The sequence below is a fragment of the Physeter macrocephalus genome, chromosome 18 (assembly GCF_002837175.3).
Source record: "Physeter macrocephalus isolate SW-GA chromosome 18, ASM283717v5, whole genome shotgun sequence".
Lineage (NCBI taxonomy): Eukaryota > Metazoa > Chordata > Mammalia > Artiodactyla > Physeteridae > Physeter > Physeter macrocephalus.
Window position 1 is genome coordinate 108380983 of NC_041231.1, and position 23466 is coordinate 108404448.

Here is a 23466-nt window from a genome sequence, read left to right on the forward strand (position 1 = left end):
ATCGTTATTTTATAAATGGGTTTCATCTTTTGCCCTTGGAAACAAATCTATAAGCTTTTCATATTCTGTTAAGTTATAAAACAAGGAAGAGCATTCTTACTGAATAATTTAGTATCAGTCACTCAGTGTATATTGAAGGAATGATATGCAGAAGATGCAGCTGTGGACAGAGACGTAGTATTGATCCGTATCCCCGAGAGTTCTGATTGGAACTGTTAATGAACAGCAGGAGGCAGAATGTTGAGTCAGTGAAATGGGTGTTCATTCTCACTGCAGTCGGAGGGCAGGGAAAGTAGACAGCACTTTGAGCTGGGACAGCAGGAGGCGACTTGTGTTTAACAGGATGGGGAGGAGGATGAAAAGGGTAGGAAGTGAGGCAGGAAAACGAAAGATGCATTGTCATAGTGTCCTCTGCACCGTGAACACCCTGTAAATGTTTATTGAATTCAGCTTGTTTGGGAGGTCTTTGAACGCTCAGCCGCAGAGCTCAGAGTGCTGGTTATGGCACCTCTGCAGGCTGACGAGGCGAACTCTGCCCATAACGCCAGCCTCTCCTTAACGGGATTAGCAACGCATCGCGGGATTCCATTCCTGGTGGCTCTGGAGAACCGTCTTAGAAAAAGTGTTTCCTGGTGCTTAGATAATTTGGGTTGGAATTCTGAGGGTTTTCTGGAAGACTTCTGAGAAGAGAATCAAGATAGCAGTATTTTAGTGGTATTAATCCAGGACAATAAAGAGAATGTTGACATTGTCTAACGAAGTGTTAGGCTTCTAGAATATTAACAGTGCGGGGTGAAAAGGGCCCTAGCGAGGTGGCTGGCAGCAGGAATAGAAATAAGGAATCACACCGCACACCGCAAAGAAAGGGGCCGTGGTATTTGGGGAGTGGGATTATAGGGGAGGTCAAAGATTTATGCTGTTAAGTCTGCTCCACTAAACCCTGTACCTTCCTTTCCAAGTGCCAAGCTGCTTTTCAAAAAATGATTTTTTCATCCTGATTTTTATGTTTATGGAACCCCCTCCCCTCCGTTTTGCTGAACGTTCATTCTGAAATGATACGTAAGTTACATGTCTGTATTAAGCCAGAGTAATAGGGTTAATCCTCCAGATCTGTATGGTGGGAGTGACTTTTAAAAGCTATTTAGAGAAAATATTTCTGGTTTTACTTTAGTAGATGTCTTCTTTAAAAAAAAGAATGGAACGGTTGAGCAAGAAATCTCTCAGAGAAGGGGTCCATTAAATCACTTAGTAAGCTCCACGAGTCCATGGAAACGCTGCCTCTCTCTTCCAGGGCCACCGGGCCTTCACAGCGCCACTCTGGACCTGGACGGCGACCTGCGTGCCTCCGTGCCCGGTCATGTAGGCCAGACGGCGTCTCTGAAGAGGGGTAGCAGCTTTCAGCCTGGTCGAGATGACGGTGAGTGTCTCCCTCCCACTTTTATCTTTTAAATTTGTGCTCGTGTGATAGCCAACGTTTTTCTCTTGGAAAATTCCATAATTACCTGTGTTACTGCTGCTGAGTATTACCAGGCATCATCCCTTCTACTTAAGCAACTACCCAGTAATTAAATTTAGATAATTAAAATGAATTTTACATTGTACATTAAAGAAATGCCATTTAGGGCTTCCCTGGTGGCGCAGTGGTTGAGAGTCCGCCTGCCGATGCAGGGGACGCGGGTTCGTGCCCCGGTCCGGGAGGATCCCACGTGCCGCGGAGCCGCTGGGCCCGTGAGCCGTGGCCGCTGCGCCTGCGCGTCCGGAGCCTGTGCTCCGCAATGGGAGAGGCCACAGCAGTGAGAGGCCCGCGTACTGCAAAAAAAGAAAAAAAGAGAAAGAAAAAGAAATGCCATTTGATTTTTTTTGAATAAATCACTGGGCACAGGTCAGTGTTATTCAACACATTTCTGTGGTTGAATTTTTTTAAATATGCCACAGAAAAAATTCTCTGAGAACGTCTTTAGGACGAAGATTGCAACAAAAGTGAATCTCTGTAGTCAGTACAGAAGCTCCGCAACGGGAGGGGCCACAGCAGTGAGAGGCCCGCGTACTGCAAAAAAAGAAAAAAAGAGAAAGAAAAAGAAATGCCATTTGATTTTTTTTGAATAAATCACTGGGCACAGGTCAGTGTTATTCAACACATTTCTGTGGTTGAATTTTTTTAAATATGCCACAGAAAAAATTCTCTGAGAACGTCTTTAGGACGAAGATTGCAACAAAAGTGAATCTCTGTAGTCAGTACAGAAAAATAGTAGACACCTTTTTAATGAATTTAAAAATTTGGTTTGAAAAGAGTTGTTTGTTTATTAATCATAAATTAGTTACTAATCATTTTTTCTATGATAAGGCATCTCAAATTGTAACTGTGTTACATTTCTTCCTGAGGTTGACATTTATCTTTTGTTTGTTTACCTATATGAGATACAAAACATGTTGGTTATAATGCGTTTGTGTACCAATTAGATGCTATTAGTCACTGGTTACTTATAACCTCAATAGTAGATATAAGAAATGCAAATAAGGTAATAGAAATACCTTCTTATTAAGTTCAAATACCTCTAAAGATTATTTCAAAGTATTTCATATTATTCTTCTAAGTACTGGAGTAGAGATTTTTTTTCTAAAGTTTTATTAATAATATGAATGAGTGTCCATCATAAGCACTAAAGTCAAATGATACATTTGCACTAAATGAAGGGATTCCATAACTGTCAGTGTGGCTTCTTCTTGTCCTGTTCCCCTTCTCCGCCCAGCCCACCAAACACTAGAATAAACACCAGAAAGAGCAGAACTGTTTGATTCTGTACATTGTGGTACCGTGCAGCCCTCTAAGCAGACATAGCCAGGGCCTGACCCTGAAGTGCAGCCCACCTGAGTTTCAAAAATATACTTCCTTTCTTTAATGAGTAGGATGACACATGATCTGTGAAAACCCTTTCCGCACCCCTTCCTTGCCCTTATGTGATTCACTACCACCAGTTGACAAGCTAACAGGCTTAAAACAGTTAGAAATTATACTTGAGGCTGACTGTAATGAATTACATCAGCTTGAACAGTTCAGATTTATCCTGCCTGGGGTTTGTCAAGCTTCTTGCATCTATTTTATCAAATTTGCAAAATTTTTGGCTATCATTTTGTCAGATATCTTTCTGCTCTGCTTCCTTTTCTGGAATCCCAACTGCATGTATGTTAAGCCAGTGGATTATCCCGTAGATCACTGAGGATCTGTTCGCCACCTCAGTTTCTCCACTCTGTGCTCCCCTGTAGAGTTAATTGGTATGCCTTCAACTTCTCTGATCTTTTATCTTCAGCGTCTAAGCCAAGAGTTTCATGTACTTTTTCATCTCTAGAAGTTCCATTTGGTTCTTTTAAATATCTTCCCTTTCTTTCCTCATTATTTCATGTTTTCCTTTACTTGAACATTGTCCTTATGGGTTAATTCTCTCTCTGTCATTTGTGGCTCTGTTACTCTTGACTAGTTTTCTCCCTGGTTTCTGGTTCTGATTTTCCTTCCCCTGCCTTTTAGCCTGGTTGATCGTGTTTCATTGTTTCTCAGACACTGGGAATGTTCAGTGTTGAGTGTCTGGGTTTTGTTCTCTTCCTTTAAAGAGTGTGAGACTTTGTTTTAACAGTTACTTGCAAATAAGTTTGATTCATCCAAGGCCTGTGGTTAGTTGCTGGAGCAGTAGCCTGCCTTCTAGGGAGACTTGAGGCCACTCCTGAATGGCCTGGGGCCACTCAAGAGGACTGCTCCCTCCCCCGTGTGATTCCTGGGAACCCTTGGCCTTACTCCTCCCTGGCTGCTCTTTGCCTGGCTGTGAAGTTCACTGGGCACGAGCATGACTTAGGAAGACTCTTATGTGGATTCTTGGAGCTTTTTTCCCGCGTAGTTCCTCCCTCCTTTCCAGAACTCTTCCCTGTATCGTCCACTCTCCCCCACTGCCCTGAACGCCATCTTTCCAACTCAGCCCACTGAGCTTTGCTTCAGTTCCTCCTCCCTTAACCTCTCTTGTCTAGAAATGGCAGGCAGAAATCCAGAGCAGTTGTGGGCTCCCCACCTGTTCCCTTCCCCTTCCCTTAGGGATCACAGTCCTGTGCTACCTATGAAATGCTTGTTTAGATATCCCCCCCCCACACACACCCCCACCCCACAGTTTTCTAGTTGTTCATGACCAGAGGTTAAATCCAGCCCTTGTTACTCCAGCATGGCTAGAAGTGAAAGCAAAGTAAGTCAGCTTTAATTTCTCCAGTTATTACTTGAAATTGGAACATTATGAGGGATTGCTTGCAGTAAACAATAGCTGTGAATAAAGTTGAGGAAGCTCATTCTTGATCTTGTGATCAAAAAAAGCCTACGTTATGACTTCTATTGAGACAAATTAGATACTCCTGCCATATTCCCTGAGCTCTTTTCATCAGTCTTAGGAGATAACTCTTAAAGTTAGTCTTTCGGTGATAGAGCACGTGGGAATTTATCAATAAGAAAAGAAAATCCAAAATCATTTTTTAGTTATAATGATCAGAATTTGGATATAGTAGGCTTAGAAGGAACAAGGGAAAAGGGCTCTCAGTACACACATACACACGTGGGTGTAAAGAATCTGCTGGTTTTAAAAAGATCAAAAACACGTGACCCTCAGAATTGTTCCCTGTCGCCGGGCAGGAGGCTGCAGGAGCCCGTGTGTTTTCCGAGAGCCCTGGTGCCTGAGTGCCAGCCCCTCGGTAACACGGCCCTCAGCCAGTGTGCACCTCTGGCGGGGACACTCCATCCCAAGGGGAATTCAGACAAAATCATTTTATCAGTTTATCTGCTATAGAAAGATTCAACCAATGGAATCCAGAATCTTTTTGGAAGCCTTTTCGAATTGGTTTATGTTTTTATTTATACTTGTCCAGATACTTTTCCCATCATGAAATCATTTCACATAGAATACTTGTTAATTTTTTTTCTTTGTTTATATACATTTATTTATTTGTTTTTGTCTGCCTTGGGTCTTCATTGCTGCATGCTGGCTTTCTCTAGTTGCGGCGAGCGGGGGCTACTCTTCGTTGCAGTGCACGGGCTTCTCATTGCGGTGGCTTCTCTTGCTGTGGAGCACAGGTTCTAGGTGCATGGGCTTCAGTAGCTGTGGCTCGCGGGCTCAGCAGTTGTGGCTCACAGGCTCTAGAGCGCAGGGTCAGTAGCTGTGGCGCACGGGCTTAGTTGCTTTGCGGCATGTGGGATCTTCCTGGACCAGGGCTCGAACCTGTGTCCCCTGCACTGGCAGGCAGATTCTTAACCACTGCGCCACCAGGGAAGCCCAGAATACTTACTAATTAATGGATTCAACAAGAGAGAAGCTGAGTTTACTTCCTATTTATTTATTTTGTGGCTTTTAAAAAGATTTCTTTTAAAGTGGTGAGAAGGCAGTGTTCCCTCTTTCCCTTGGGGTGGAGGCATCCTCCGTGCTGACTGCTCTTGGGAGCAGGTGGTGTGTGTGCGGGACGTGTGTGCACGCAGAGCGCCTGGGTGTCGCAACTTCAGACCAAGGGGGACTCGTCAGCTTGGGTCACTTTCACGTGTTCCCCGCAGACCCGGCCGAGGATCTGTGAGCTCGGGAGCCCGATGAGCTCTCCCAGCAGGGGATGCAAACCGGAGGTCAGTTTGGCTGCAGGAGCATGGATCTTTTGAAACTAATTTTCAAAAAATTAGTCTTTTGATATTAATTTTGGGGACGATCCCGTGTAAGAGTCTGCTTGCACCCGTATGAGGTGGGTCTTCTAAAGCTTCAGGTTTTAGATCTTGTCCTGTCTCCTGCCTTGTCCTTGGCCCGTGACACCGGAGCTGTGGCCACGCCGGGTCTGCTACTGCCACCTTTGGAAGGCAGCTCGTGTCGGTCCGTGTTGAGTTGGTCTGTAGGTGATAAAGGGGGGCGGGATTGGGAAATGGTTGGTGCTCGCAGACCTAATACATTCACCTTTATTCCCTCAAACTTATTCTTCCCACAAGAGATCTGTCAGACCTTGTTTCCCACTTTCTACAATAACTGCGTTAAACGATGTGTAATCCAAGAGGCTTCGGTGTTTTTACTTTCTGTTAAATTTATTTGCTATGGGAGGAGTTTTTAATTACATGATTGTGCTTGGATATGTTCCTTCATGATAATTTGATTCCTTACTGAGTTTCCACCATGTAGGGTGCATAGTGCATTTCTAACAGGTTAATATGAGCCTCGAGTTAGTTACTGGCCATGGGGTAGCCTGTGGCATGGCTTTTTGAAGAGAAATACAGCAGCCTGAAGACAACAGGGTTGGAAAGCCGAAGCCCCTCCTCTGTGAGGCTCTCCTGTCCTGCCTCCACTCCCCACCTGCCCCCCCCACCCCGCCCCGCTGAGCAAGCAGGCCCCTCTGCTCACTGTGCCGCCACAGGCGCTGGTAGTTGGTGGGGAAGGAAACACTGGTCTATCAGCAGGTTAAAGCTCTGCAGCCCACGTGGGACAGCATGGGACACGTTTTTAGGTGGGGGAGCAGCAGTATGTTCAAACACACTTTTAGTCTTGATTCAAAAGGATGTTAATAGTGTTTTATGCTTTTCCTCTTTAGCATGGAGACACCAAACTCCCCACCGGGTGGCCTTTGTTGAAAAATTGACCAAGCTTGTTTTAAGTCAGCTGCCCAACTTCTGGAAACTCTGGATTTCATATGTTAACGGAAGCCTTTTCAGTGAGGTATGTGTACAGATTTGACTCTGGTTGTAGCTAAGTCGTGGATTTCTAGTCTTAAAAATTTTAGATTTTGAAGTGACTTTTTTAAAGCCTCAGAAGCCTGAAGCCTCTAAGTATTGTCAGATGTTTTCAGGTTAGTAGAAAATGCTGTAAAGCCCTAACACTTAATAGCTGTATGGCCTTGAACAAGTTACTCAACTCTTCTGGGAGTCAGTGTCCTTGACTGTAAAGGAGAATAGTGAGGGTCTCTCTCAGAAGGCAGGGGTGAGTGCAGGGCAACAGTGGCTTAAAGAATAAAAGAATCTGAATTGAGTATAATGCCAGTCAGGCCAGGTGGTGGATGAAACTGTCGTGCAATTGATGATGAACAGGTGATACAACAAGGATCAAATGTTTGCTTGCATCTTGCATATGGGTCTCAAGTGAGAGGGAACTTCCTAGTGGGAAGGAACTTAAAGATCCTGTTTTCTGGCCCCTGTGTGATCAGCCTGGAGAAGTTGTTTAAGTCTTTACATTCTCACAAGTTGCACGTGTACTTAGTGTCCTAATCATGTATAATCGGAGCACAGAAATCACGAGCGTAAAGTAATGACTCTTGACTTCTGTGTGTAGCACACAGATTCGGACTCGTCACTCAGTTGTCTTGTGTCAAGTGCCCACGGCAGGCCTCCAGGTCCCAGAATATAGACTCTGAGGCCCTTTGCCTGGAGCTCTGGTGGCTCAGGAGAAGACAGCCCTGGTTTCCTATCTCCGAGGAGACTCTTCACGGCCCTGGGGAAGCTGGGAGAGGCAGGGTCTTCCTGGGGTTAGTGTACTTGCCAGCACAAAACTGCTTTTGCTGTTTTACACCAAGGACACCTCTGCAGTTTGACAGAAGGTGGTGGGTGTCTTGGTCCTCCAGGATCCATCCAGTCTCCTTTGACCATGGATATATGCTCATGCCACTATTAAAGACGTTTGCCACTGTCTCTTTTCCTTTTAACGTGGTAGATCCCTAGATGTTTGTTTAAATGAAAGGTTAGTTATCTAAACCATAAAATTTGCTTAGTACACGAAAAACGGAAAAACAATAATGCATGCAGAAAACAGACTCCTTCATGCAGAAAAACCTATCTCTTAAGCATGAATTATCCCCGTAGTTTTTTCTTCCATTAATTTCAGCAGTGTATCAGTTACTGACACATTCAAATATTATAGCAATAAATAACATACCTCACAACTCTTTCGTGTCCATTTTGTATATTACCTGATTATTATACAAAAGCTCTGTTGAAAAGTTAACTGTACAGAGAAAGTCAGTCTTCCATAACATACGTGTTGAGTTTGGCTGGCCTTCATTGCTGCCTGAAGAGGAGAGTGCCTTCAGGTGTCCTGAAGAAAGTTTTCTCAGCGTTGTGCTTTCAGACGTGCCCGATCAGCCCGCATTTTTGTTCATGGCAGCTGGATGAGAGTGGCGGCCTCTGTGGTGGGGAAGGTTTGGGATTCTTGCCTTTTGCTGCGGCGGGCTTGTCGACAACCACCCCTCCTGCCGTGCTGCCCCTCCTCCTCTACCTGCTCCCTCTGAAGCAGAGCTCTTGTGAGACTGGAAAGGAGAGGTGCTTCCGTGGCATCCTGGGCAGCTGTGCTCACAGCGCCTCTCGCAGAGCGCCGGGTCAGGGTAGAGCACCCCAGTGTGTGTTGCTGACGGGCTGTGACCTGGGGCGGGCACTGCTACTTCTCAGCCTGCTTCCAGGGGGTGGTTTGGGAACTAGATGAGTCAATATTAAGTGAAGTGCTTATAACAGTGTCGGGGAGATAAATAAGAATTTGCTCTTATTATTTGGAGTAAATATTTATGCCAGTATTTGAAGTGTCATTGGCCTGGCACACAGTAGGTGTTTCATGAACAAAATTTAGTAGCGGTGAGAAGTGCGGGACTGATGTAGAACAGAGACGTGCTGAATGTTGCCTAGGCGGGTTCTCACATCTGAGGGAGCAGAACCCAGGAAACGGCTGGCAACCTAGTTTTGTTTCCAGCCGAGTGTTTTCCTTCCAGCTGGAGTAGTGTCTGGAGGTGGCCCCCACACGTGGACGGTAGTTGCCTCATCTTGCATCTTTTTAGGGTTTTTTGATCTGAGATGATTTAGTGAAAAGGGAAGGTATTTTCCTTCTCACAGGTTATACCTAGTTGGGTAAACGTCTAAATGAAGTGTTTGGTTGCAGATGAGGAATAAACGAGCTCGGGAGTCACAGCACTGGAAAATCATTGTGACCAGTTGTGCCGAGTTGGCTGTGCCTGTGGAATTTCTAACTGTTTATACTCATAAACTTTTCTTTAAAGTTTATGGTAATAATTATTAAGTGTAATTCACTCTACAGATTTGGGCACGTTCTGAAACTAAGTGACCCTCTATTGAAAAGCCAGAAAGACACCAGAGGACAGTGGAAGGAATGGAGGAGTTAGGAAAGGGTGCCATCATGTCCTGAGTGAGATCCAGAGATTTAATTAAATTAATATTGCGAGGAGTTCCAGGGTTTCAGTCTCATACAAGAAAGCTCTCTAATATTGAAACACAATTTACTTGGAATTTCTTATTTTTTCTCGTAAAACTGTTTTGTTTTATTTCGAGTTTATCTGTTGAAAGATTTAGATGGAGTTTCCAACAGTTTAACAAACAGTTCTTCAGACCAGTCGGGGCCATGTGAAGTAACATGTGAATCAGAACAGTGCGATCTGGCCGTTGGTCTTACCACAAAGTAGTTTTGGTCTGTGTGTGCAGGAAAGAGTTAAGGTTTTTAGCTAGCAAAATGGTTAATAGTAGGTTAAGATTTTACGTTTAGATATATTTTAAATATAGTGTATTTTGAGGTGAAAACTCTTAAAGTATCCAAATAATTTTTAAACTTTAGGAAGCAGCATTTTAAAAAATTGCATAACTCATAGTATATAAATTAAAATGTACTTTCTGTTCCAAAATTAAATTTTCTTTTAAAAGTAGGGCAGAGTGTACATAATTCAGCATGTTGGAGATGTTCAGCTCTTCATCGGATTAAAACAATAAGTAACAATTTTTTTAACAATTGCAAGAGGTATGCCTTACAGGTAGTTCCCCTACCCTCTCCACTTCTTTTGTGTTTGAAGACAGGCCCTCGATGTTTAAACAGTTATTCTGTCCAGTAGGTGTCATCACGCGTGCATTAGCACCTGTTTGGTGGGCAGAATTGTTCTGGCAAAGTTTAACCTACTTTTTGGTGTGATGTTTTTTAAACAATTGATTTTCACTCTTTTGATTCAAAAATATTTCACAGAACAAAGGACTGTGAAATAATCTTCCCATTGAACAAGACCATTGTATAAATTAAAAATTCAGCATTAGGTACTATGGCAGATACAACCAGAAAAGACCCCGTCTGACACTTGCAGGTTTGTATGGGTTGACCCTTCCCGGGGACAGATGACACCTTCTTCCAGAGGCCCTTCCCATCCGTCCTCCACAGCACAGTGAGCCAGGGCTCAGGGTGTTGGCTCTGTTTCCAACCGTGTATATAAAGAGAATGAGCTTTACTCTAAGGAGTTGGCTCGTGTGACTGTGGAGGGTAGCAAGCCCCAAAGTCCGCAATCAGCACGCTGGAGACCCTGCAGTTCCCAGCTGGAGGCCAGCAAACTCCAGACCTAGAAGCACCACCGTTTCACCTTGTTCTGCCCAGGCCTTCCGCGGCGGACACCAAGTAGGCAACCTGAAATTCAAATTTGGACCTCAGAGGAAAGATTTGGGCTGGAGATGTAAATTTGGAACGGTGATCTTGTGATTTATAATAAGAAATATATATTTGATCTTGCTCACTCTTGATATTGTGACTTCCTAAGTGAGGAGTGGTAAAAGATGCCTTTTGTTGTCATAATGAGTGTCTCCCACCTGAGGATGGGGGCTAGTTGTCTGGAGGACCAACCCTGTGTTTAGAGGGTAGGAGCTTTCAGTCCCACCCCCAGACCTCTGGGAGAAGGGCTGGAGGCTGAGTTCAGTGACCAGTGGCTGGTGATCTAATCAATCGTGTCTACTCGATGAAGCCTCCATAAAACCCCCAAAGGACACGTGGTGGTTGGGGAGAGTGTCCCACCTGCGGAGGGCGGGGGACGCCACCCCTTTCCCCACACCTCACCCTGTGTCTCTCGTCTTTGTAGCTGGTCAAACTCCGACATGAGCCCCTCTGGTCACGCCTCACTGCAGCTCTAAAACGCTTCAGTTACTTCTCATTTGTCCTAAAAAGCGTCAATTTCTGTAAATCCTGGTATACAAAGAATTTTGATGGTTCTTGGCCAGTGAACTTAGAAATTTGCTTATTGAATTATTACTGTGAATTTGGGGTTTAGTTTTTTTAAAAACTAAACTTAAATTCTTTTAAAAGCGCATCTCTGCGAAGAAAAAAATGATAAAAGCTGCACAATAAGTGTAAATTAGCTCCGGAAGAGGTGTGTGTGTCTGTGTGTGCTGGCCCCTTCTGTCAGGGTGTCTGATACTTTGTTGAAGACGTCAGCGATCCTTATCCTTGTCTTACTCCTTCCAGTCAGTGGTGTTGGTCCTGTAGACCGACTCTCCACACTGTTTCTCTAGCTTATACCTTAAATAGAAATAGCATACCTTGAAGTATTTTAAAATTACCTTGGTGTCAGTATCATAATTATTTGTAATGCAGTTGCTCCTAACTAGAAAGTTCTCTTAACCAAATACACCAGTATTTTACCTTTAAAGGGTAACTTTTACATTATGTTGGTGAAGTATCTGAATTTTCTTTTACATCGTACCATTTTGTGATTACTTCTTCCTTTGGAAAGTTCCCTAAGTTTGCCCTGCTAGGACATTCTGTATAGTAATATTTAGTTGTTAGAAAATTGGGTAATAAAAAGTTAACTGAAATCCAGTGGAACAGATTTCTCTTTTAATCAGTGTGAAGTGGTCGTCTACACATTAAGGAGAAAGAGAAATCAGAGGAAAACATGGCTATCAGTAAACAGATAACAATCAATTCTAGAATATATTCTCTCCTAAATTAGACTGTAAAGCCCCTGGAAGAAGAGCAGTGATGTGTAATTTTTTAAAATAAAATGCCAGCGTTAATGCTCACATCCACGAAAACTCTCGGGAGGAGCAGAGCAGGGGGTCCGAGGGCGTCCGGACGCTTGTCCATAGCTCTGCTCCTCTCATTTCTGCGCCCGCCTTTCCGCCCGGGAAGGGGTGCTGGGGCGGCATCGTGGGCTGAGTGCCTGTGGGCTTAACTGCGGAGAACTGTGGAGGGCAACGGCATGTGCAGCTCACCCACAGAGAAGCGGCTTCAGTTTAATACTTGGGTTGGTTTATGAGACTTGTACTTAGAGCTGTTAGGGAGATGAGTAGCTTCTTGTTGGAATAAGAAGGGTTTTCTAGTTACTCATCCTTTAATCAGAAACTTAGATTACTTCTTATACATTCCTTTTAATAAAGTTGTAACTGTATTTCATGCTTTCTTTATATACAACTGCTAAAGCATTTCTTTTTTATATAATTTCTAAAGACAGCTAATTTTTTTTTTTTTTTTTAATTTTTAAGACTGCTGAGAAGTCAGGCCACATTGAAAGATCAAAGAATGTAAGGCAAAGACAAAATGATTTTAAGGTGAGTTAAGGATAGGTATGTAGACTTTTTCTTGGGGTAGGGTTTTTTCAACCAAGGTGACTAGAGACCTTGATCTATGTTGAAGACATTTGTCTTGTGCAGGCTGACTCTTCCAGTCGATTTAATCAAGGTGATGCTTTTTAATGTAGTTTTTGCTTGTTCACTGTTGTCTAGAAAATGATCCAGGAAGTAATGCACTGTCTGGTGAAGCTGCTCCGCGGGGCCCTGCTCCCGCTCGGCGTCGCGGAGGGCGGAGGGCGGCAGTGCAGAGTCTGGGAAGTGAAGGCCGAGCTCTCTGGGCAGGGGCTCGCTCATACCATCCAGACTCTGAGGTAAAGGTGGGCGCGTTCTCCGGAAAAGGGGGAAAAACCACACACTCGGTGTGGGATGTGATTTTTAATACACTCAACACAGAATTTTACTCTCTCCTTTTGTGTCCACTGTTTCCCGTGTGTCATCTGATAACTAAGCTCTTAAACCTTGCTGGTGCTTTTGTCTGATGAGAATGTCACCTTTTTCATTGTTTAGTTCAGTGTCACTGTGATGTTATCCCTGTTAACGGCCTTACTTTCCCCATGTTTTCAACATAACGGTGTAGCTTATAAGCACCATCGTGAATCGTTGTGGGATGGCCAAAATGATGTCGGGAATTGCTTCCAGATCCCACTCTGCTGACATTTGTTTTGCTATGTTTGTTTTACAGGCTTACTTATGAATCCTTGACTGCCCTTGAGATTCCTAACGACCTGTTACAGACGATCCAGGACCTCGTCTTGGATCTTCGAGTGCGTTGTGTGGTGGTCACACTGCAGCACACAGCGGAAGGTATGTTGAGAAAAACTGATGACATGGGCTAGACAACAGTTATTTGCACATGTCACCTCTTTCCAGCTTCCAAATCCTTAAAAACATGAAAGATGCTCTTATAGAAATCTGAGTATTTCAGACTGTCTGTAGCTGCTCAATATAATTTTTTTCCCTTTTTGAAACTTTTCAAATCTATTCACTTTGAGATGCCAGACCGTATATAAGTTAAGATGGGTATACTTGAAAAATATTTAAGGATATAAGAACATCCTTATGGAAAATGTTAAGTGGAAAAAGTAGAATATAAAATGTGTATAAAAGTATGATCCCAATTTTGAAAATATATATGTATATTTAAAATTTTTAATTTAGAAATATCAGCATAAAATCAGAAGAAAGACTGTTAACAGTTTCTCTGTCGCAGAAGTTATAGGTGTTCATTTTCTTTGTACTTTTGTAGAGTTTTCAGGATTTCTGCATATAGTCATGAACAATAAAGGTTATCTTTACAAAGCAGCCTTTTGGGTTATTACACATTTTCAAAAACAATCAAGAACATTGTTGTGAAAGGTGTAAGCCGTTGGTATCTGTCCCAAGGACTTTGTTGTAGGAAGGCTGTGTCTGCACAGAACCGGCCCCTGGCCCAGGTCGGGGCCGAGCCCTCAGGCGCACCGGCCGTGTTCTTCCCTCCGCTGGGGTCACACTGTCATCGTCGGGAGCATACAGGACTGAGAGAGAGTCCCCTTTGGTCATCAGAAATCTTAGGGGAAATGCCGTGTGGCTTATATTGTACCTGTTTAATATTATCAGGAGTGCTGAATAACTACTAAGTTGTTGTCTAAAGCTGTCACTGAACCTAGCCCAGCATTCTCCAGATTGGGCTACACAGTAGACAATTTTATTTACATTAATGTTGTATTAGAAAAATCCAGTGAGTGATACACATTTAAATCCTTGCGTCTACCAGAATTAAATTCTCTCCCTACTTTCACTGATTTTTTACAAACTTATATAAAACAATTAAAAACCATAACCTTTATGCATTTTTATCTCTGTGAAGTTCAGTGAGATAATTATAATAAGACGCGCTCGTGTACTTGTGTTCCCGTAGAAGTAAAGAGATTGGCTGAAAAGGAAGACTGGGTTGTCGACAGTGAAGGCCTGACGTCCCTAGTAAGTTTAAATTCTTTTTGGTGATTAATCATTAGTGTCTGTTATATTCAAAATAATTGATTTATTTTGATAATGAGTGTATGCTCTCTATTGCACCTCTAAAACGTTTCTGGAAATGGAAAGGCAAACTTCTTAAAGTTTTCCTTCTCAGAGTCATTTTTGCTTAACACTAACCACAGGTATTTAAAAATTAGTAAAAATAGTGGATCCCCCTTTAGAGTGATCTTTCTTCATCCTGTGACTCTTAACTATTTTTTGTTGTGTTACATTTTTTTTTTTTTTTTTTTCCTCGTATGCGGGCCTCTCACCGTTGTGGCCTCTCCCATTGCGGAGCACAGGCTCCGGACGCGCAGGCTCAGTGGCCATGGCTCACGGGCCCAGCCGCTCCGCGGCACATGGGATCCTCCCCGACCGGGGCACGAACCCGCGTCCCCCGCATCGGCAGGCGGACTCTCAACCACTGCGCCACCAGGGAAGCCCATGTTGTGTTACATTTTTAATGTAATTTTAAGTTACCCAGCAATTTGAATTTTTCAGAAAAGCAAGATAGGAAACCAGTGCTGTTGCTGGTCCCTAAGGCAAAACAGGCAATAGCGAACTTCTCCAGACGCATGCAGGGGTCGGGTGGGCTGTTAAAACCACGGTCCGTTCGCTCTGGGATAATCATCTTTTCAGACGGGGCTTTGAGATTTTCAGAATCCCCTTGAAAATAGTGTTAGTGTTAGAGTTTGTGAGTTCTCGTGTTTTCGAGTCTGTCCCACGGATCCCACAGCAACCTGTATGTGGGTGTCAGGCAAGGTTAAAACATTCAGTGGCTTAAACAAGGGGGCATTTCCTTTTTCTCTCCCACTAAAGAGGTTGGGACTGGTGTGGCAGCTTTGTCATGTAGTACGGGCAGGGTCCAGGGCTCCTCCGACTCCTGCTTTGTGACCCTTAGTGTGGCTCCTCCCTCAGGATGGCCTCATGACATGGGATGGCCACTGCAGTTCCAGCCACCACAGCCTTATTCCTGTCAGCAGGGAAGTCCGGCATTTTCCCAGGAGCCACAACTGACAACTCTGCTTACATCTAATTGGCCATAATTTATCCATGTGCCTACCCCTGTCTGCAACGGAGGCTGGAAAAAATGTAGTTTTTCAGCAGAGCACAATCTGGCCCCAACAGTTTCTGCCTTACCTTAGTAGACAGGTACAGCAGAATAAAACGGTCTGACTTGCCCACATTTACAGAGTGGTGGGGCTCAGGTTGTTGAGGAGCAACCGTCCCCTGAAACATTTCTTCATGTCCTTGAATTTGTGTGCTTGTCCACAGCCTTCCTCTGAGAGTCGGGGAATTTTTTTTTTTGAATTTTATCTTATTTATTTTTTTATACAGCAGGTTCTTATTAGTTATCCATTTCATACATATTAGTGTATATATGTCAATCCCAATCTCAGTTGGGGAATTTGTGACAAGTTGAAACTCTTCTTTTCCTCCAAAGGTCAAGGTTCTTTCTTAAGTTAATACAAAGCTATACAAGTGTGTGTTTGGAACAGCAGTGCTTACTTCCAAATTTTTGTAAATTAAATCATGCTTGAAATTAGGGAAATTTATTTTTAATAAGTCTTATAATTATATATATATATATATTTTTTTAAATCTTATCATTATTTTTGGCTGCGTTGGGTCTTCAGTGCTGCGCATGGGCTTTCTCTAGTTGTGGCGAGCAGGGGCTGCTCTTCGTTGCAGTGTGAATGCTTCTCATTGCGGTGGCTTCTCTTGCTGCAGAGCGTGGGCTCTAGGGGCGCGGGCTTCAGTAGTTGAGGCACACGGGCTCAGTAGTTGTGGCTTGCGGGCTCTAGAGCGCAGGCTCAGTAGTTGTGCCACACGGGCTTAGTTGCTCCGCGGCATGTGGGATCTTCCCGGACCAGGGCTCAAACCCATGTCCTCTGCTTTGGCAGGTGGATACTTAACCACTGCACCACCAGGGAGGTCCCTGTAATTATATTTTAAAGGAGTTAATTTTAATAAAAATTTGATTCATTTGGTTTATTTTTCAGAAGTATTTATGTTTCAATACAAACTATCCTATAACTAAATATTGGGTTGGCCAGAAGGTTTGTTCGGTTTTTTCCGTAAGATGGCTCTAGTAGCACTTAGTTATGCTTAACTTCATTTGAAACAATTTTGTTAGATTGTATGTGACACCTGTCATATCAGTGTGCATTTAAAAAAAAGACTTATCAAAATTGGTGAGTTTTTGTCTAGCCATTTTAATATTGAAGATGGAAGAAGAAAAGCAACATTTTGGCATATAATGCTTTATTATTTCAAGAAAGATAAAAACGCAACCAAAATGCGAAAAAAAGATTTGTGCAGTGTATGGAGAAGGTGCTGTGACTGATGGAACATGTCTAAAGTGGTTTGCGAAGTTTCGTGCTGGAGATTTCTCGCTGGACAATGCTCCACAGTTGGGTTAGACCGGTTGAAGTTGATAGTGATCAAATCGAGACATTAATTGAGAACAGTCAATGTTATACCACGCCGGAGATAGCCGACATACTCAAAATATCCAAATCAAGTGTTGGAAAGTCATTTGCACCAGCTTGGTTATGTGGATTGCTTTGATGTTTGGGTTCCACCTAAGTTAAGCGAAAAAAACCTTCTTGACCGTATTTCCGCATGCAAGTCTCTACTTAAACGTAATGAAAACGTTCAGTTTTTAAAACAAATTGTGACGGGCGATGAAAAGTGGATACTGTACAATAATGTGGAATGGAAGAAATCATGGGGTAAGTGAAATGAAGCACCACCTACCACACCAAAGGCCGGTCTTCATCCAAAGAAGGTAATGTGAGTGTGGTGGGATTGGAAGGGAGTCCTCTATTATGAGCTCCTTCCGGAAAACGAAGCGATTAATTCCAACAAGTACTGCTCCTGGTTAGACCAACTGGAAGCAGCACTCCATGAAAAGCATCCAGAATTAGTCAACAGAAAACGTATAATCTTCTATCAGGATAACACAAGACTGCATGTTTCTTTGATGACCAGGCAAAAACTGTTACAGCTTGGCTGGGAAGTTCTGATTCATCTGCCGTATTCACCAGACATCGCACCTTCGGATTTTCATTTATCGGTCTTTACATAATTCTCTTAATGGAAAAAATGTCAATTCCCTGGAAGACTGTGAAAGGCCCCTGGAAGAGTTCTTTGCTCAAGAAGATAAAAAGTTTTGAGAAGGTGGAATTATGAAGTTGCCTGAAACTGGCAGAAGGTAGTGGAGCAAAAACAAACTTTACTTACGTTGTTCAGTATAGTTCTTGGTGAAAATGAAAAATGTGTCTTTTATTTTTACTTAAAAATCAAAGGCACTTTTTGGCCCACCCAATATTTAGAGGAAGGAGGTGTGGAGCAGTCTGTACCATCCAACACAGCAGCCACTTGGCACACAGCTTCAGACTCCAAAGAAAGAAACAAGTACAGAAAGAAAGACTATCTCAACTTTCTGTATTGATTACATGTTGAAATAATTTTTGATATATTACACATTATAAACTAAAATTTAGGTTTTTCTTTCACTTTTCTTATTGTGGTTCCTGGAAAATCTAAGATTACGTACATGAAGTGTGTTTGTGGCTCACTCTGCACTTGTGTTGGGCGGCACTGGTGTGGAGGGAAGGCCCTGTGCTGCTTCAGTGTCTGGTCTGGTTACGTCCTCAGTTCGGTCTCAGTAGCGGTGCCATCTTCAGAAGCCACCTAACCTGTCTGCCTCTAGATAAAGAAGCAGGATGCTTGTTCACAGTGTTGTTGGTTACGATTAAATGGGATGCTATAGAAAAAAGCTGTAACCTACAAAGCTTTATACACATACAGAGGATTTTAATTTATTAAACCAATACTTGTAATACTGGGACCACTATGATAAAAATACCTTAAATGTACATAAAGCCTTACTATTATCAAAGCTCTCTCCTATGCCCTTGTCATCCGTAATTATCACAGCAGGCCTGGATGGCAGGCCAGAGACATCGCTGGACCAGCACCGCTGAATTACTGACCCAAATGGAACAAGCCAGGCAGAGCAGACAGCACAGTCCTGACCCTGGGTTCTTAGTACCAGCTTCAGATCATCTTGTGCAAAGAAAAAGATGTGTGTTCAATTTGAGAAAACAGAGCATCTGTTTTTAAGGATTTATGTTCATTAAAAAAACAACAACAACAAACTGACAAAATATGAACAACTTAGTCATAAAATAGGTATTGGCTTCAGGTTCGGGTTTTTTGTACACACAGTCTAGTGTGCGCGTGTGATGGCTGCACACTGGGGTCCCCAGTGTGTGCGCGTGAGAGAACAGTCGCGTCTGAGGTTGGTCGTTTGCTTGTGGTAGACGAGTCCCCATGAAAGTCCTTCGAAGTGGTTACTGTAGAGACTTGTTTCTAATAAATTTAAAGTTTATAACATGGTAAGAAACTGTAACCATAGAATAGCTAGTCTCGTGTTTGGTGACACACAAGCCAGAGATCTAAAGCCACTTACGGGTGATTGGGTGCCAGCCAGTGTGTCTTATTGGACGTTGTTGAAGAAATGTGCTAATAATCCCATAGGCCTCTGGGAGCTGAGCCTGCTGTCAGAAGTCTGGCACAGACTTCCGTGAGAGGGAAGGTACATCCAGGCTCAGAGCAATGTCCAGGGTCCAGCTTTGAGTGTTTACCTAACATCTGAAATTCTCAGGTTTTGAGCAGAGAGTCAGTTGTCTCAAAGGCTATTACATACACTACTTTACATTTTCTTAGCATTTCCATAGTACTGATCCCATTTGTTTGAAATAAGGATGTTTTTCTTTCCCTGTGAGTCCTTATCAAGTTAAAGAAATGCACATGAGCTTTGCCCCCATGACTGAGCTCTCAGCTGAGTGTCTGAAACAGCTCGTTGGAGAGCATCCTGTTTTCCACTCGTGTTGAAAATGTCTTCTGCCTTTTTTCAGTTTGGATAATTCTGAGAATTTTCTCCTTTCAGAATAACTGGAATGATATGTGATAACTTACAATCAGCCAGCTTGGGTGATTCACTGACAAAATGCAGAGATAGTGCCTTTTTCTTTTCAGAAAAAAGAAATCTCAGCTGTGTAGACAGACTCATGCGTTCCCATTCCCACTGGCAGCGCTCTCCGGCCTCTCTGTTCACATTCTAAGGCAAGACAGTTAGGAAACGGCACAGGAGCGGGAACACTGAACTGCCTGCCATGGGATCTGGGGTTGAATTCCCAGTGTTATTATTGTCACATCTTAGATTTTCCTACCTTCTGGGGCAGGTAGGTGGGTTCGTAAGGCCGGTGTCTACCAGGACTTTGACACTTTACTTTCTGTAGGCGGTATTTTCTCTCACATCCACCCCTGCCCCCGCCCCCGCCCCCGCCCCCAACCTTCTTTCTCTGCACTTAGACTTTTGCATGTTCTTTATGGTGCCCTCTGGTGGCTCCAAAGTGCAGTATGAAAACGACATTAAGTTGAGGTGCTATTAGTTTTCCTTAAGCCTGGATTCCTTTTTGTGAGAGAGTAAACTTGTCTTTCTTTGGTTTGTATACAGGTGTGTCTTTTTTTCTGTTCGATTTTTCCCTGAGTTCTTTTAGTAATTGAAGCAGATTTTGCCCAGAGCTGGTTCAGCTGAACTGAGCCTTGCCCTGCCCCGCGCAGGCTCTACCAGGCTCTGGCCTGTGGTGGTGACTTGGCGCCTCCAGGCCCCTCCTGTCTCTGTCCGGGGGCGGCCCCTCTTGCCCTTGGTCTCAGCTTGGATGTTGTCACTGGCTCAGGGGCTTCTCCTGCTTAGGGCAGAGCCCCTCCGTCAGTTTTCCTCTGAGTGCCCACTTGTTCTCTTCATGGCACTTACCCTACTCTGCAGTCCACTTATTTTATTTCTGTACTTTTTTTTTGTAAAAGTGACAGTTTTGTTGACTCCATCCCAGAACGTGCACGTAACGAGAACACATGTCACCGTCCCCTGGAGTGGGCCTGGCACGAGGAGGTGTAGTTAGGGCTCATTCAGACTCATCCTGAAGCCCGTATGTTGGACATATTTTCAGGTTTCATTTCTGACTTGATGGGCGTAGAAGGTGACTGTAGAGATGCTTTGGAATGAAACGTGTCGGCCTTCCTCTGGGTCATCGTCCTGACGTCCCCCGGGAGGTGAGGAAGGCCCGGGCGATGAGCTCGTCCCGGAGCACGATGCGCTTCATCCCGGAACCTGCCTCTCCGGAGAGCAGAAGTCTGAAGAAAAATTCCCATTCTCCCCAGCTTCTATTCTAGTGGAAGTCGATGTGCTTCCAACTGTCAGGATTCATGGGCTTTAAATATCAAGTGCAGAACATGCCAGCTGTAGGTCCGGGTGGCAGGGAGGCTGTGTGTGTCTCCATCCCTTTCCGCACGGCTGGAGGTCTGGGCGTCGGGGCCGAGTTTGCTTCTCCTCGGGGTCTGCATGCCCAGGTCCTGTTGCTTTTGTCTTCTGCAGCCGTGCCACTTTGAGCGCTGCGTGGTGCACTCCCTGCAGTCGCTGCGAGAAGTCCTGGAGTGCAAGCCCGGAGAAGCCAGCGTGAGTGTCTGAGAGCAGCTGTCCGCGGTGGGGGCCGGGCAGCCGGGGGCTCCCCTTGCGGGTCTGGGTCATTGCGATGCCAGAGCTGCTGCCCTGTGACTCAGGCCACAGTCAGTCGGCCCGAGGCCAGCTCTCCATTCCTGTCTCCTTTCAGAGTCAGGTGACCCACACTGGACGCACTTTCCCACGTGCTAACTTCTTATATCGAACTTCATAAACAAAAAGTTTTCTTAGCCAAGTACAACAGTTCTCATTCTTCCTTACAGGTCTTTCAACAACCAAAAACCCAAGAAGAGGTTTGCCAGCTAAGCATCAATATCATGCAGGTACTTTGTAAAAGCACTGATGCCCTGAAGCCTGAAATAATGCAAATTATTAGTCTTCCCTCCTGCTCATAATCAGTGTGTAGCAGATACTAAATATGTATCCTTTTTTTCTTCTTGTCTGAGAACATCGTAGTTTATGGTAAATAAGTTCAAGGTAAGGTTAGTTCCAACTTGCTTAGCAGTACCCCAATAACTCATTTTTATTATGCTCCCCTTTTTTGTGTTCTCACAGTACTTTGTGTGTATATATATCTGTTAGAGCACAGATTAAATGACATGACAGTTGTTTACATTGTACCTAGAGCACCAAGTTCTTTGGGACCAGTGCCTTGTGGGCACATAAACCCAGCTGAACACATGAGTGAATGAGCGAGAGGGAGGAAATAAAATACATTCAAGAACTTAACAATGAGATCAGAACATAGGTGTTTGAAATGTTTTTATCACTTAGCCTAATACATTGGGATGTGTGTCCCCAGTGCTTACCTACTTTTATGTGTATGTGAATATATGCTCTATATATGGGACATACAGTCTATCACTTACAGAAGGTGTATATGTATACATACCACTTAGTGGAGATATGCTGGATTTCTGGTTATTTATGTAAAATTATCGTTAATGTCCAAGTAGATTAGTATCTAAGCTTTCATACCACTGAAACGTCTTATTTTTGACTTAGGTTTTTATATACTGTCTGGAACAGTTGAGCACCAAGCCTGATGCCGATGTAGATACTGCACAGTAAGTAGAGCTGAGAGTAGCCTCACCGATGCGTTTACCAGGATTGAAAATGCAGACTCTTGTTCTGTGTTTGGTCTTATACCCTGGGACTTCCAATAAGAGAGAGCAAGTAGTCATATGAATTATATTTTTATATATTTGGCCTGTACTCTTTCCACAATTTCTTCATCTTCTGAACTTGTCTCACCTTTACTAGAGGCACATTGAGCAAACTGAGCACACGATTAGCTTACTGATTATCCAGAGGAACAGGGTTTATAAATAATAAAATAGGGAGTTAAAATGCGTGACTCCTCGTTGATAGCTGTTGTGGTTCTGGTGCAGGGGGTTGCCCCGGCACTCCTGTTAAAGGGACACTGTCTGGGCCATTCTTGGTTAGTTGAGCTCCAAAGGACGCATCTCGATTCCCCATATTTCCAAATCTATGTGATAATTCTTTTATAATGCTGCTCTCTGGGATTTTTTTTAAACCTGTTTGGCACGTGTGACTTCTGTGTACCTAAGGTTTATGCTCTCTGACACAGATGTTACTGAAATAAATGCCTCTTACATCTATAACTGACAACTGGAATTTTTTCCATGTTTGTCTGTTTCCACGTTTACATGGTTTTTGCCTCTCAGTATGTAAGACACTTATCTCTCTGAGACCTAATAAATATTTAGTTGTTCTAGTTTTTCTTTGATTTTTATATGTTTATTAGCACATTAATTTACCATGAATTTGTATTGTTAATCAGTTTCCTGATGTTTTGGATTAAATAAGTCTTGTCTTCTTGTTTTGTTACAATTTCTGTTCCTTACATCATTGAATTCTAATATGTAGTGAAGGTATTTCTGAACTTTATCTTCTGTTCTATTCATTCACAAATGTTTCCTATCAGTGTTTGTTGTTTTAGTTATCAGTAGTTGTGTTTTTTTTAATGTTTTTCAGATTGTTGTCCTTTTATTGCTTCTTTATTTTAAACTTATTTTATATTTTTATCTATTTAGCCTTCCATATGAATTCTAAAATCAGTTGGTTAGATTTAAAGAAAAGGAATCCTGCTAAGGTGTTACTTGCGATTCTGCTGTATCTGTAAATTAACCAGTGGGTCTTTGATGTTTCCTCCCCTGCAGCTTTCTGTGTCTGGTCACTTGTTAGGAAATTAGCGCATTTCCTAACTCAGCTCACCTCAAGTCATTTACTCTGAATGTGAACTTGAAAAAAATCCCCTCTAGATTCTGATGGGCAAAAACATTTCAGTTATGAGAGTCTCTACCTAGAAATTAAATTATTGGGAAGACCCCAAAAGCACATTTTATGTGGCCCATGTTAATAGATAGTCCACAGTGTCTGCTTTGAGCTGTTAGGTGTTAAATATTAAAAAACAGAAAGTTATATGATTTTTGACCAGGAGGTTTTAAAGTCAAATTTACAGGGCTTCCCTGGTGGCGCAGTGGTTGAGAGTCCGCCTGCCGATGCAGGGGACACGGGTTCGTGCCCCGGTCTGGGAAGATCCCACATGCCGAGGAGCGGCTGG

At 43.3% G+C, this 23466-nt stretch overlaps 1 protein-coding gene across 4 annotated transcripts in view; it reads left to right on the top strand.

Annotated features, from left to right (window-relative positions):
• EXOC2 (exocyst complex component 2) overlaps positions 1–23466 on the top strand; it is a 163031-nt gene that overhangs the window by 88277 nt on the left and 51288 nt on the right. For all 4 annotated transcript variants that reach the window (XM_028479273.2, XM_007101139.4, XM_028479271.2 and 1 more), the window contains exons 12-20: positions 1292–1417; positions 6580–6704; positions 12266–12331; positions 12506–12663; positions 13035–13156; positions 14250–14311; positions 20796–20876; positions 21143–21202; positions 21885–21946. In XM_028479273.2, the coding sequence (XP_028335074.1) occupies positions 1292–1417; positions 6580–6704; positions 12266–12331; positions 12506–12663; positions 13035–13156; positions 14250–14311; positions 20796–20876; positions 21143–21202; positions 21885–21946 (862 nt within the window). The remainder of the gene's footprint in view (positions 1–1291; positions 1418–6579; positions 6705–12265; positions 12332–12505; positions 12664–13034; positions 13157–14249; positions 14312–20795; positions 20877–21142; positions 21203–21884; positions 21947–23466) is intronic.